We start from the raw sequence: 15,436 nt of genomic DNA, 5'->3' as shown, positions 1-15,436 counted from the left end.
TGTGTCAAATAAATAAGCAAAATCTTTTAAAAAAAATGGGTGAATTATATGATATGTGAATTATATCTCAATAAAGTTGTCATACCTTTTTAAAACCGATTATAAATATTGTTAAAAACAAAACCCCTCAGCCTATAGTCTGTCTGTGAGGGAGCAGCAGGCAGAGGGAGAAGCAGGCTCTCTGCTGAGCAAGGATCCCAAAACGGGACTCGATCCTAGCACCCTGGGATCATGACCTGAGCCAAAGGCAGATGCTTAACTGACTGAGCCACCCAGATGCCCCAGTACCCACAGTTCTTTGTGGTAATTCTGTCTTCTCATTTTACTTTCACTGTAGAAACAGTAAGTTACTTCCTCTCTGACCCAGATAGTCTGAGCATGACTTTTAAACTATTTTTTTTTTGAAAGAAAGAAAGAGCTCAAGTTAAACTAATATGGTTATCCCTGTTCTAACAGTTATTTTGTAAAACTGCCTTTGAAATATGGTGTCTTCCTACTAAGAAACTAAGACCAGCTCACTGGGAGGATCACTCAAAGTTTTATAATTCCTTCAGCCGCAAGAAAACAAATTCTCTCTGGGCTGAATTTAAAGTTGTATCTGGCATCTGAAGGATGGTTTGAAACAGCCGCCAGTGTTGTTGTTGTTTGTTGTTGTTGTTTTTTAAGATTTTATTTATTTATTTGACAGACAGAGGTCACAAGAAGGCAGAGAGGCAGGCAGAGAGAGAGGAGGAAGCAGGCTCCCTGCTGAGCAGAGAGCCCGATGTGGGGATCCCAGGACCCTGGGATCATGACCTGAGCCGAAGGCAGAGGCTTTAACCCACTGAGCCACCCAGGCGCCCACTGTTTTTTTTTTTTATTTTTTTTTATTTTAAGGCGCTCCACACCCAGTGTGGGGCTTGAACTAAAGATGCTGAGATCCAGAGTTGCATGCTCTACCGGGCAGAGCCACCTGGAAAGAGCCGCCAGGATTACTGGCATCCATCCCCGGGAGGGGCTACGGGTGGGGGCATGAGGACTCTGGAATCAGGCTGCTTGGTTCTCTTTTTTTTTTTTTTTAAAGATTTTACTTATTTATTTGACAGGCGGAAATCACAAGTAGGCAGAGAGAGAGGAGGAAGCAGGCTCCCCGCTGAGCAGAGAGCCCGATGCGGGGCTCGATCCCAGGACTCTGGGATCATGATCCGAGCCAAAGGCAGAGGCGTTAACCCACTGAGCCAGCCAGGTGCCCCAGACCGCTTGGTTCCTAAACTAGCTTTACCATTCTGGGCTAGATACCTATCCCCTCTGTTCTTATTCATATGTAATGTCTTTGGATAAATTACAGGCCCCCTCCTTGGGAGAATTAAGTGAATTAGTTGTATGAATAAATCAAATGAAGAGAACAGAGCTTGGCATAGAAGAAGTACTCAGTAAATTTGATCTATTCTGTGTCCCCATCGACCTTACCAACTGCCAAGGGCAGGGGAACTACTCACTTTCTGCCAGAGTCCTATTGCCAGGAACCTGGACCTGGTCCCTGAGAACAAATTAATCATCAAGGACAGGGGTCAGGCCGGAGCAATAGGGCTCAGTTTAGACAGAACAAGACCATTTCCCTTCTCCCTCTGGAAGGCCAGTAGAGTCTCCGAGGGGCCGCATGCCCCCGGAAGAACCCAAATCCAGAAGGAGGACTCAACTTTCCAGAAGACACACTTTCCAAAGTTCTGAAGGGAGTGAGCAGGTGTCTTCCTAGATCCAGGGCTATGCCTTTGGAGGGGGTGCCCCCGCACCCAGGATGAAATGAATCCTTTGGGGAGAAAACGTCAAGAGCTCCCTTGAGGTTTCCGTGTTGCTAATACTTGCTCTGTTTCGACTTTTTTTTTTTTTAAGATTTTATTTATTTATTCGACAGACAGAGATCACAAGTAGGCAGAGAGGCAGGCAGAGAGAAGGAAGGGGGGAGCAGACTTCCCGCCAAGCAGAGAGCCCGATGTGGGGCTCAATCCCAGGACCCTGATATCATGACCTGAGCCAAAGGCAGAGGCTTTAACCCACTGAGACACCCAGGGGCCCCTGTTTTGACTTTCTTTAACCATAACCCCAAACCTTGCTGATACCGGCTTCCTGGATTCCAGAGTCTACCTGGTCTTTTCTGCTGCCGTGACTTACATTCCCTGATTGCTTAGTTTGGTTAATGACCCTGTGTATTTGTCTTTAAGTTGCAGCTTGATCCCTTCGAGCCACTCATGCTGACCTGTGGTCTGGTAACTCATGTTTAATCTTGGCTCATGATATTGTGCCTGCCTCGATGCCCTCCACACTATCTGTGCCCCCGTGGACACTTTGTAGGCCCCCCAGCTCCACGGGCACTCCTGGCCAGCCCAAGACTCTCTTTCTCCGAAGGGAAAATATAGGTACACGGAGACTAAATGATTTGTTTAGGGAAATAGAAAAAGAGCTAGAAATTTAGCCAAGCCAGAATTAGAACCTTCAGATCGAATTGCATCTAAAATACAGTAATCAGCAAGACTTCGTTCTTAAATAAAATGTTGTTTTAATAAAATACTGCACATATATATTTTTCTTTTCAAAGATGTTATGACCAGGATGGCTGGTGTGAATGGTAATATATGGTGAACTGTATAATTAGTAGCAAAAACAAGGACTCTCAAATAAATAGGCTTAAACATTCTTTTTAAGACATATTCTGCGAATCAGCTGAGACTTAAGAACAGGCAAGGGAAAGCTGGCTTTTCCTCTAAGAATGTGCTTTTGGTTGTCTTGGGATAGAGAAAGGAGTCATATTTACCCTGTAAGAATCAAAAGTAACATTGGAGTGACCTTCTGGGGAGAGGATTCCTTGCCTTCTCCTTGCCCTCTCCTCGCTTTTTTGTCCAAGATTTCAGAGTTTAACTAAACCATACACAAGCACTGCCCCAGAGCTGCTTTTAGGCATCTCTGTATCTGACAGGATGTGGAGCCAGTGGAAAATTCTAGGGAAAGCAGAGCTGGGCTAACAAGGAGGGAGATCTAGTATGATAGAGGAGAAATTGATTATATCTGAATGCTCTGACCCAGTACAAATCAAGGTTACTGCAGCCATTCAGGAATCCCGGTAAATGCAAAGACCATGGATATATAACAGAAAAATATAAGAAGCAGAATTACCCCATTAATTGCCCATTAATTATACTCTAAGTTGGTCCCCCACTATTAAGAGTGCCTTACCTAAAGACTCAAATATAATCAAAGCCATTTAGATATTGTGTAACATAATTTACAAGATGTGCAGGATATGAAAAAGTCTTCCTTAACCCATCATCCTTCTTTCTCTGTCAAGTCCACTGCTCCTTTCTCCTTTCCCTTTTCTGCGTAAGGAAGGGGACAGGTAGAAAATTCTCAGTTGAGATCCCCAGCCTGGGTGGCGAGCAGGCCCTACCTGGAAGTCTTGCTTTCACGTTATCTCAAAGAAGAGCAAGTAAGTCTTCAGGGAAAAATCCAGAAGGACCCAACTCCTAAAAGATAAGGCTTTCTCAATTAGCCTTATTTGCTTTCCAAAAAACCCCCCACCCAATACAATTAGAATTGCAAAGGAGGGAGGGGTCCCCCGGCTGACTCTAGCACCTCTGGCCTCTGGGCTGGCAGAAGACCCTAGCCTCCCTCAGAGGTTGGCACGGTCGGTCAGTAGTTGACCTTGAACTCTGTAGGCTCCGAGGCCCTTACAAAGACTTCTTGTCCGGCTGGCCCAGGACCCGGGCAAGGCAGTAAGGGATGAGGCTGACAGATGCCAGGGGCACGGCCGCACTCTTGCAGAAGGACAGGACGTAGAAGATCAGCTCCACTTGGGATGGGGGCTTCAGAGAGTCAAAGAGGTGCAGGAGGATGAGAGAGGCCACGATGCAGCAGAGGCGGAATGGGAACCATTTGCTGAACTTGCCCTTGCAGCTCTCCCTGTACATGCTGGAGTTGAGAGCCAGCCCCAGGCCGAAGAGGGTCCCCACGTTCTTGAGGAGGCTGGCGAAGGGCGTCGTGTCAATGTGGACCCATTCCGGCCGCTGGCACCATCTCTTGGCTTTTTCTAGCGTCCACAGGAGGTCTACGCCCAGCCCCTTGAGCAGCAGGTAAAATCCAATGGCAAAGCCGAACAGGAAGAAGGTGACGAGGAAGTACTTCTTGAGGCTGGCATTGTATATGCTCTGGATGTGGCGGAAAGTTTCAGCCACAGCAATGCCTGCGTGGGAGAAAGAATGGCTGTGAGAAGTAGGGAAGACTCCAGCCCTTCAGCTATCGGGGCAGTGGGGGGTGGGTTCGGAGCCATGGATGACCTGCCATCCATCCTGCCATTGTGACATTAAATCTCAGGTGCCAGATTAGAGCGTCACCTGTTTTATTCCCATACGTAGGTGGATGGGAAGATGGAAGAGGCATGTCGCATACATTCTCTCACTGCACTCGTGCTTCCTGTCGGGGCCCTCATGTTTCTACTTGAATACCCACAGGGGTAGAGACCTCACTCCCACTTGGGCAGCCCATTTCATCTTTGAATGAATTATCAAAAAATCTGCCTTGTGTCCCCGCCGCCCCCATCCCATCTGTTGGTCTCAGTTATTTCTGTAGGAGTGAAGTTGTAAATCTAGAACCTCTGTAGAAAATGCATTTGAAGACAATTATTCTTATCTCTAACCTATGCCTTCTCAGGTCTTTCATGTAACATGGCTTTCAGGCTCCTTCTCAAACAGGGCACCCAGTAGGCTGCCTTACTTCTGTGGTTGTGGTGAAACCCTCATCTCCCTTGGACTCCACACTCTTGTAATGCTACTGTGTTCTGCTCTCACCCATCTCCAGGGGGGAGATTTTACAATGTTCTTAAGGTCTTATATTCCAGGACCTCCCACAATGTAAAGAAAGTCTTTCTTACACTTAACCTAAGTCTTTTAGCCCCTTATAAATGGGATCTAAGACAACTCAAGTATAGTTGACCCTTGAACAACATGAGTTTGAACTAGGTGGGTCTACTTATATGCAGATTTTTTTTGATGACTACAGTAGATCCCTGTAAATGTATTATCTCTTCCTGCTGATTTTCTTTTTTTTTTTAAGATGTTATTTATTTATTTGAGAGAGAGTGAGAGAGAGAGTGCCAGGTAGCATAAGCAGGAAGTGGGGCAAAGAGAGAAGCATACTCCCCGCTGAGCAGGGAGCCCCATGTGGGGCTCGATCCCACGACTCTTGAGATCAGGACCTGAGCCAGAGGCAGACTCTTAACTAACTGAGCCACTCAGGTACCCCTGCTCCTGATGATTTTCTGAATAACATTTTCTTTCTCTCTCTTGCTTTATTGTAAGAATACAGGGTATAATACATAATACAAAATATGTGTTAATTGACTGTTTATGTTATCGGTAAGACTTCCAGCTAACACTAGGCTATTCGTAGGTAAGTTTGGGGAGAGTCAGAGGTATATGCGGATTTTCGAGTACATAGAGGGTCAGGGCTCTTAACCCCTGTGTTGTTCAGTTATCAACTGTATTCAAAACTCTGGTCCTATAAGAAAGACCAACTGTGGGTTTGCAAATTGATTTACCCAAATAAAGAGCTTTTCTAGGACCCTGTTTATTTGTTAAATTTGGTAGATTCCCTTAAAACTAAACTAAGGACCAGGGCGCCTGGGTGGCTCAGTCAGTTAGGCATCCCACTCTTGATTTCAGCTCAGGTCGTGATCTCAGGATCCTGAGACTGAACCCCATATCTGGCTTCATTCTCAGTGCGGAGTCTATCTGAGGTTTTTTCCCCCCTCTCCCTCTGCCCTTTCCCTACTCTCTCTCTAAATAAAGAAATAAAACCTTAAAAAAAACAACAACCCAACAACAGAATGAGGGGGGCAGTTTCCAGCTGAAGATCAGTAAGAGATAAAGAATATGAAAAGGAAATTTCCAGCTAATTCAATTGAGTAAATAAACTTGACGTATTGCAACTTTTCTGAAACACTTTGAATTGCGTACATCTGGGCACTCCTGTAGAAATGAAGAGTTTCCCCACCCTTCCCATTCAGCCCGCTGAAACGCTAACAGCACTGATGACACCCAGAGCACAACTGGCATGCTGGGATTTTGTCCCATTTGGGGAGACACGGGATAGGAGGGGCAGGAAGGGAGAAAGCCAGAGCAGCTGATACCTGACAGGACTCCGGCAACAACCTGATGGGGAAAATGAGCGGCGAGGTAGATTCGGGACAGACAGACATTCAGCTGCACGGCCCAGAATCCCAACCACAAAGCGACGTTCAAGCACCTGCAAGAGGAGAGGTGGTCAGAACAGCACCCGGGTACGCATCCCTTAGCGAGGACAGCCCTGGCAGGAACGCCAGAACCTGGCCAACTGAGGCGCTGTCCACGGAATTTTTATAAATTCGAAGCCCGTACTCCAAAGCGCAGAGATGCCCGTGTCACGTGGTGAACGCTTGCACACGTGAACGTTAAGCTCCCCTATTTTATGTGTGTGTGATAATTAACCATTTCCACAGTGGCTGTGGGCTCAGAACTCTGTAGTAGGAATGTCTTATGTGCCTTTGTTTTTCAACCTGGACAAGGCGACTCTTTGGTTGGTACAGAAGTGGGTTTTTATTTAAACCCCGCTAGTAGGACGCTGTCTGATCTTGAGAAGTCCCAGTTACTGTGTTGGGCCTTATTTCCTTATCTGTAAAGGGAGGGGTTGTGCTTGTAGGTCCCTTCCAGCCCTGACATCCTGTGACCTTCATGCTTGCCCTCAGCAGAAATGCCACCACTCGGCTCACTACCAGCCCAAGGCGGGGTGGGCCAGTGGTGTGGAATGTGGGGAAGAGCAAGTGGTATGTCCATTTACAGAGACAGTCACCTCCTGCCCTCCAGCCGCCAGTCCCCAGTGCTGAGTTCTTACCGAAATCTGTATGTTGGCTTTTTCTTCCCCCGGAAGATAGCGAGGGTGGATGTGACCATCACGTAGTATACACCCGCTGTGCCCATGGCATGACCAGAGGGACTCCCTAAAGAGTAGGGAAGAGAGGAATGGATGAACTAAAGTTGAAAAGTCTCCACCTAGGGGCTCCTGGGGGTCTCTGTCGTTATGCGTCTGCCTTTGGCTCAGGTCATGATCCCAGGGTCCTAGGATCGAGCCCCGCATCAGGCTCCCTGTTCGGCAGGAAACCTGCTTTTCCCTCTCTCTCTCCCTCTGCCCCTGTTTGTGTTCACTCTCTCGATGTCTCTCTCTGTCAAATAAATAAAATCTTAAAAAAAAAAAAGTCTCCATCTGGGACACTGCTAGGACATGTCCTCTATCCATCCATCCATCCACCCACCCATATTTCTATCCATCTATCCATCCAACTATCTGTCCATCCACCACCCATCTTTCCAACCTTTCATCCGTCCATCCACCAATCCTGCCATCCACCCATTCATCCCTTTAGTCATTTATCAAACAAATATCTAGGGGCGCCTGGGTGGCTCAGTTCGTTAAGCATCTGATTTCAGCTCAGGTCATGATCCCAGGGTCCTGGGATTGAGCCCCTCATGGGGCTCCTGCTCAGTGGGGAGCCTGCTTCTCCCTCTCCTTCTGTCGCTCCCCCTGCTTGTGCTCCATCTCTCTGACCAACTGGGTTCCTCCCACATTCAACACATGGACTCTTGCATGCTAATCTACATCTGAGTCTGCTTGCCAGGGCATCCCAGAGATAACGCCTTGCCTTTCCTTTTCTCCTCCTCCTCCTCCTTTGCTCCTTCTTCCTCCTCTCCTCCTCCTATTCATCTTCCTCTTCTTCTAAAATCCTTTATCTTTTACTCATGAAATATGATTGTGTATATTGTGCATGCATGTGCACACACACACACACACCATTCAAACTTCGCTGCACAAGGACAGCGATCTTTGTCTCTTTTATTCACTAAAGGTACTCCACGTACTTAGAACAATGTCTGTCATGGTGTAGGTGCTCAATAAATAAATTTTTAATAAAATGAAATTTTTAAAAATTTAAATAAAGTAAATAAATAAAAAATAAAGTGAATGAATATGCTCTGAAGTGAGCAAAGGATTTGCGAGAAGAAATAACTAAGGGCCATGCCCTAGTTTGGGAGTTAGGGATGGGCCCCTGAGGAAGGGATGCTGGCACCAAGACTTAAGGGTGAGTGAAGCGGTTGGATAGTCCATTGCCTACCAGAAAAGGAAATCTAATCTATCATTGGGTTGCATAAGAACTGTTTGGTTGTGTCTAGTAAAGCACAAACATGGGGCGCCTGGGTGGCTCAGTGGGTTAAAGCCTCTGCCTTCGGCTCAGGTCATGATCTCAGGGTTCTGGGATCGAGCTCCGCATTGGGCTCTCTGCTCAGCGGGGAGCCTGCTTCCTTCTCTCTCTCTCTCTCTCTCTCTGCCTGCCTCTCTGCCTACTTGTGATCTCTGTCTGTCGAATAAATAAATAAAATCTTAAAAAAAAAAAAAAGCACAAACATGGCGTGGGATTGAACAGTCGGTTCAGGAAGATACCTCTACTTGGCTGGTCCTTGGGGAAGAACAAGCCAGAGGCTTAGCCTTCTCCTGCTTTCCCTCCCCGGACGAAGGGCCACAGTGCCATTACTGTCATGAGCCCTTTGCCTATAAGAATACCCTTGCCTCCCTGGACTAGCCATTCAGGTTCTGGAAACATCAGGCAGATTTCTAAATCAGCAGAGATGTGCTCTTCAGGGGGCCTCCTTGAATTAAATTAACATGGAGTTGTACCCAACTGAAGACTGACTAAAGCTTGAAGGAGCTGTCCTCCTCCTGTCCCCTCAAAGACAGCTTCATCTACACTGACTGCTGAGAGGTGGCCACAGTAAGCAAGGTCCACCCAGCTTCTGTCTCTACCAGGGCGGGGACTCTCACCTGGTCCAGTCTCACAGGTGACTGGAAACTGCTTTATCAGCGGCACAGAGGTGTTGTGGTAGTAATCTGTGTCCATGACCCACCAGTATGGACGCTGTCCAAACAGAATCCTGTAAAAAAGCAGAACCAGCGTCTAGAGTTACTGAAGGAACCCTTTTGCCTGAAGCCCACACCTTGGGGAACAGGGAGTAGTGTGAGAAGATTCATGTGATCCGAAACAGAAAACTATTAGCTTTGGCTGCCTCCAAGAAGGGGAATGGGGTGGCTGGTGAGTGGTAGGGGAGGGAGACTTTTTCTGGTACATCCTTTATATAACTTTTGAATTTGGAACGACTCGAAAGTATTATTTACTCAAACAGAAATAAACCCGAGATCCTAAAAATCCATATTAATGGAAGCTCTGTGACTTTTTTTAAACCCCAGGAAGAATTGGTCCTGGAAGGACACATACAGAACTACAGTTTGCGGGACACCTGGGTGGCTCAGTGGGTTAAGCCTCTGCCTTTGGCTCAGGTCGTGATCTCAGGGTCCTGGGATTGAGCCCCGCATGGGCTCTCTGCTCAGCGGGGAGCCTGCTTCCCACTCTCTCTGCCTGCCTCTCTGCCTACTTGTGATCTCTGTCTGTCAAATAAATAAATAAATAAAATCTTTAAAAAAAAAAAAAGAACCACAATTTGCACCTTGGGCTTGCAAATCCTGCCAGGTCCCTATGCTGTTCCGTCAGGTCTCAGGGAATCTTGGGTTTCCTCCGACATCAGAAAATGTGCCTGGGCCCCAGGGACAGTCACTCTCAGGAGATGTGGCCTCCTTGCCATAAGAGTTGCTCTCTGTAAGGACAGAGATAGTTTCGGGCACTTACTTTGTAATCTCTCTGCCTTGGAAGAGGGTACAGCCCAGACAAACCACTTCCCCTTTATTATTATTATTATTATTTTTTAAGAGAGAGAGATCACAAGTAGGCAGAGAGGCAGGCAGAGAGAGAGGGGGGAAGCATGCTCCCCGATGAGCAGAGACCCCGATGCGGGGCTCAATCCCAGGACCCTGGGATCATGACCTGAGCCGAAGGCAGAGGCTTACTTAACCCACTGAGCCACCCAGGCACCCCAAACCACTTCCCTTTTAAAAGTACTAGATAAAGTACTAGATATGCTTTTCATTGTGGAAACAGGTGTCAAGGTTCAGCCCCTCCAGGACTGGAATAGTGATTTTTCACCGACATCAGAGATAGCCACTAACTCTGACCTCTGCCAACTCAAGAGAAAATCCATGGTTCTTCAACTGAGATCAGATGTTTAAAATAACCCTTTACCTGTTTACTTTTTAGGGTCATGCTGCTGAATAGGGGGCATTACAGACAACATTTAGTTTTTCAACCTCTCAACAGAGGTTTCAGAACCACATTGATACACCTTGGTCCTCTCAATGCCATGACAAAATTTTTTTTGGATACTAAAAGACATTTATTGTTTATGGCCAAAGAATATTAGACCTAGAAGCATCTTCAGAATCACTTGAGAGTAGACATAGATAGTTTAGGGATGGTAAAGGTCTTAGCTGGCCCAAGCTCTTTATTTTCTAGATGTGGAAATAGAGGCCAAACCAGTCATGTGCTGGAGTCAACTGGTACTGGCCAACCATTGTAAAAGATGTAGGACTTTTGCAAGCATGACCCATCAGTAGATTGAAAGTGGTCCCAAGGGGAATACAAAGACTGAGAAATTGACAAATGCTAAAATTAGGACTACCACCTGCCCCCTGAGAGAGTCACTTCATCAGCATTGACTATAACCTAGTTCTTAAGAACCTTGCCTCTGAAATCAGCCTGCCTAGGCTTCAGTGCTGCCTCTGCCGTTGACCCCCATGTTGATCGAGCTGTGGTCGCTTATCTCAATGCCTCTGTCTCTTCATCTGTTATATTGTAGCAACAACTCCACAGCAAAGCTCTTGGCACATGGCCTAGTACCTATTAAAAGTTCAATAAATGTTAACTAGAATTATTATTAAGGTCCCAGAGATAACCTAAGTTTACAGATTATAAAACAGAAACTCAGAGAGTGGCTTTGATTTGCCCAGGATGTAAAGCTGGTGGGTGGCTGAATGAGGGTTGGAGCCCAGTTCTCTGGGTTGCTTCTCATTTTTCCATCCAATGGATTTTTTTTTTAAGATTTTATTTATTTACTTGACAGAGATCACAAGTAGGAAGAGAGGCAGGCAGAGAGAGAGGGAGAAAGCAGGCTCCCTGCTGAGCAGAGAGCCCGATGCGGGGCTTGATCCCAGGACCCTGGGATCATGATCTGATCCCAGGCCCCTGGGATCATGATCTGAGCCGAAGGCAGAGGCTTTAACCCTCTGAGCCACCCAGGCGCCCCATCCATGCCATGGATTTTAAGTTACCAACACGTTTCCTGTTTTCATACACCATCTTTCATCCATCTATCTTTATGTTACCTATCCTGCTTCAAAGTAATAAAACTGGACTTCTTTGCTTATAACCTATACGTCAGCCTTTTCACTAAGTCGAACAGCTGGCCTTCCATCCACATGAAATAGCCTTGCCTGTGTCTTCAACTCATGGACAGGGTTTTCTCTGTCTTCCCTCTTTAAGTAGATGATCCAAAGTTGGGAGGGGAGTAGCCTGTGTCTTCCCGAATAGCATGGAGAAGGCAACTTCCAATGGACAGACATTTCCAGAGAGAATGCCAGCCTCTTCCCTTGCCGATCTCCTCTCTGTCTGGCTCTTACTCACCACTTAAAGACGAGGTTGAGCCAGTCTCCAATCACCGCTACCCAGAGGAGCTTGATGCCCACAGCTTCACGGAGATGGAACCAGATGGGGAAGAGGACATAGAAGGCATTCCTGAGGTCTGCGATCATGGACACCAAGATGAACCAATCCTGAGAGTCCTGGTAATTCACCTGGAGGTAGTGCGTTGACTGGATCCCAAAGTCATGAAGGGCATTCATTCCTTGCTCCATCCTCACTCCTGACGCCTTGGGCAGCCTTCAGTTGAGCCCTTGCTGCGATGACCGACTTGGTGGTGATTACTCTTCTATCAGCCCGCGCCTTGCCACTGTTTTTATACACCCTGGATCTGCCCTGCAGGTCAACCCAGCCCTGATCTTTGGACTCAAAAACCACTTTTGTCTAAAATCTATTGATCAAAGGTGCATCACCGGTAGGTTGATGCAAACATGTCCGGGGTGATTTACGTAAAATAGAAAAACGGGCACACAAAAACAGCCTGATCTGCCATGTACTCGGCTGGGCCAATTATTAACTTTGGCACACTGCTTGGGCTAGGGTTGCCCTCTGGCTCCGAAGCCAGCCCAGGGACCCAGGACAGAGTCTACATCTGCCCTGGTTCTTGTAGAGATTTCCTGTCTGCAAGTGCACTTATTTGAAGACAGAGGCAAGTCTTGGTTCTCTAGCTATCATGTTTTAAGAATATTCCTTTTAAAATGTGGTAAGGTCTTTCGTCCGGGGAACCATCACCTTGCTGGGCCTCTTTTATCTGCGGAGGGATCTCTGAAGGGTCCCTGGTCTGGGAGCTCAAACCCTCTTCCCAGGGTTGTCTCCGTAGCTCTTATGGCCAGGAAATAATCATCTTTGAATGCACTGATTAACTCCCTTAATGTCCTTCAGGTCGGGACCTTTGGGGTTTTAACAGACAAGTTTAAGCAGTAGAATGAATGTGTGTTCATGCAAAAACAATGTGCTGACTATGTAGTTCTTCGTAAAAACACCAGCAAGCTGGTGACTGGGGACTCCGGAAAGGGCTCCTGTATTTTTTTTTTAAACGCATTTGAATGTAGCTGATATACAATGTTGCATCAGTTTCAGGTGTATAACATAGCAATTGGACATCTCTACACATTGTGCTATGCTTGTTACCATGCAACATCACCATGCAACACTGTTTCAATACCATTGTCTGTATTCCCTGCGTTGTACCTTTCATCATGGTGACTTATTCATCCCATGAGGTCTGGAAGCCTGTATCTCCCACTCTCCTTCCCCCATTTTGCCCCTCCTCCCCCTTCCTTCCCTCTGGCAACCATCAATTTATTCTCTGTATTTATTGGTTTGATTCTGCTTTTCGTGTTTATTCATTTCTTTTTTTTTTTTTTAAGATTCCACATATAAGTGAAATCGTGTGATATATTTGTCTTTCTTAGTCTGACTTATTTCACTCAGCATAATCCCTCCTGGGTCTATCTGTGTTGTCACAAATGACAAAAACCTCACCCTTTTTTATAATTGCGTAATATTCCTCTGTGTGTGTGTGTGTGTGTGTGTGCATGTGTGTGTGTCTATTCTTATCTCTATATGGACACCATCTCTTCTTTATCCATTTATCTATGGATAGATGGTTGGTTTGCTTCCATATCTTGGCTATTGTAAATAACGCTGCAATAAACAGAAGAATGTATATATCTTTTTGAACTAGTGTTTTTGTTTTCTTTGGGTAAATGCCCAGAAGTGGATTACTGGGTCATGCAGTAGTTCTAATTTTTAAAAAGATTTTATTTATTGATTTGAGAGAGAGTGAGCAGGGGAGCAGCGGAGGCAGAGGGAGAAGCAGACCCCTTGCTAAGCAGGGAGCCCACCATGGGGCTCGATCCCCAGGACTCCGGGATCATGACCTGAGCCAAAGGCAGACACTTAACGGACTGAGCCACCCAGATGCTTCTGGTGTTTCTACTTTTAAATTTTTTGAGGAAACTCCATACTGTTTTCCACAGTGATTCTACTAATTCACATTCTCACCAACAGTTCATAAGAGATCCTTCTTCACCACATCCTCGCCAACACTTGTTATTTCTTGTCTTTTTGATTTTAGCCATTCTGACAGGTGTACAGTGATATATGTTTTTAAAAATATTTATTTATTAAGTAAACTCTAAACCCAACATGGGGATTGATCTCACGACCCTGAGATCAAGAGTCATATGCTCCTCTGACTGAGCCAGCCAGGCACCCATGTAAGGTGATATTTTATTATGGTTTTAATTTGCATCTCCCTGAGGGGTTTGCGCTTTCTTTCATTTGTATTTGGAGATTAGGTATATATATATATATATATATATATATATATATATATAATCTCCAGGAAGTCAATGCAATGGACTTTCTGGAGACTAGATATATAAAGGACAAGGAATAAATAGAAGTAACAGAAACTAAGTTATGAGAAACAATGCTGCCCGCTTTCCTGCATGAGCCAAAATCATCCTGTAGCCATGCAGAGACCAAAGCCTCACACACCTGGGTCACCTAGACCTCTGAAGGGAGCTGGGGGCAGAATCAGGTGACGGACTGACATTTTCAAAGATCAGAGCTCATTGGAATAGAGTTTTTCAAAACCTGCTTGGATTTTCCATCGGTAAGTCCATATTGCCTTGTAAGGAGTGGATTGGGGACAAGGAAAAGAAACTCAGAGCTAATGAGTGGGTAGCAAAGGTTGACAACATTCCATGCTGGAAATGATTACAACGTCATCCAGGAGGTATGACCTGGAGTCTCACGCCCACCTCCCCTGGGCTCCCACCCAGCTCAAGCTGATTCCAACTGCCCTTGACCACATTGTCTCTCCTGGTCCAAGCAACCCCATCCCCCCCACTTCTAGGCTAGAGAGCGGCTTATGGTGGGGGAGCTGCTGGTGAGGCTTGTGGTTGGCAGAGTTGTGAAGGGCGGGGCAGTGTTCTGCATTGTCAGGACTGCAAGAGCAAGGGTAGGAGGCCCCAACCAAAGAGATAGCCCCTTCCCTCTACTAGATAAGCCCTCCTCAAAAGTATTCAGTAACTATTGTGGTGATCCCTGGGGACTGGAGCTTTTATGGTCTGGGGTGAGTTGAGGGTGAACAGAGCAGATCCTTTGACAAAATATCCAGAGGCCATTGTCTAGGTCTCCACCATGTGCTCGGTAGGTGGGGAGCCGGTGGAGAGCCCTATCTTCTGGAAGAACCGCAGGGAGAGGGTTCATGTTGATAGAGACACATGATGGGGCTGATAACCCGTTCGGGGCATACTGGGCAGCCTTCTGGCAGGCTGCCTTCCAGGGAGGGGGACCCTCTTGGAGCAACTGTGTACATCACGAGACCATTTACTCGTCTTTACCTTTCCACCCTCCAGCTCCATCCTGCTGCCTCCAGCAAATTTTTATCATGTGCAGAAAAGAATGAGGCCCCAAAGGACCCGAGTCTGTTAGAAAGCTGAAGAGAGAAAATTAGAGTTCTCAGATCCTCAAAGGACTTGTGGATATTTGAGGTGAATACTGTGGACAAAGCATGGGAGTGGCTAGAGATTTAGGTGAGGATCCGATCACTTAGAGACGCGTCTCCCAGAGGCAGCTCCTGTCAGCTTCCCCTTCAAGAAGTTTTCCAGTTTAACTCAACAAACATTTCCTGAGCAAAGCGCCTCGCGCGACTCCCTGAGGATTCAACGTTAAACTCCCATGTTCTCAGGGACTTTGACAATGGGGTGGGGCTGAGAGGCCAGGCCTTCGACAGTTAGGTCAAGTGGACCTTTAAATTAAACTTAATAATAAAATAATAAATAA

General features: G+C 46.4%; 1 protein-coding gene across 2 annotated transcripts; it reads right to left on the bottom strand.

The window, feature by feature from the left end:
• Nucleotides 1-2,516: 2,516 nt before the first annotated feature.
• Nucleotides 2,517-12,066, bottom strand: G6PC (glucose-6-phosphatase catalytic subunit). Of its 2 annotated transcripts, none has more exons than XM_032871728.1 (5): nt 11,794-12,066; nt 8,878-8,987; nt 6,898-7,003; nt 6,158-6,273; nt 2,517-4,213 (listed from the first exon to the last, which is right to left on the bottom strand). In XM_032871728.1, the coding sequence occupies exons 1-5, from the start codon at nt 11,835-11,837 to the stop codon at nt 3,702-3,704; spliced, it is 888 nt and encodes a 295-aa protein (XP_032727619.1). In that variant the 5' UTR covers nt 11,838-12,066; the 3' UTR covers nt 2,517-3,701. The 2 variants fall into 2 exon arrangements, with proteins under 2 accessions (XP_032727619.1, XP_032727618.1); XM_032871727.1 differs by having other exon boundaries at nt 11,624-11,947.
• Between the last annotated feature and the right edge of the window lie 3,370 nt (nt 12,067-15,436).

Source organism: Lontra canadensis, unplaced genomic scaffold (genome assembly GCF_010015895.1).
Source record: "Lontra canadensis isolate GAN:19392208 unplaced genomic scaffold, GSC_riverotter_1.0 scaffold43, whole genome shotgun sequence".
Taxonomy (NCBI): Eukaryota; Metazoa; Chordata; class Mammalia; order Carnivora; family Mustelidae; genus Lontra; species Lontra canadensis.
This window is presented reverse-complemented; position numbering and strand designations above follow the sequence as displayed.

What these genes read in the sequence shown, in the direction of transcription:
- G6PC (XM_032871727.1), bottom strand. Translation starts at nt 11,853, where the DNA reads ATGGAGCAAGGAATGAATGCCCTTCATGACTTTGGGATCCAGTCAACG. An exon ending in AAGCCAACATACAGATTTCG is followed by an intron (nt 6,274 to 6,897) that starts GTAAGAACTCAG and finishes CTCCTCTTGCAG; the next exon opens with GTGCTTGAACGTCGCTTTGT. An exon ending in TGTTGCCGGAGTCCTGTCAG is followed by an intron (nt 4,214 to 6,157) that starts GTATCAGCTGCT and finishes TCTCCCACGCAG; the next exon opens with GCATTGCTGTGGCTGAAACT.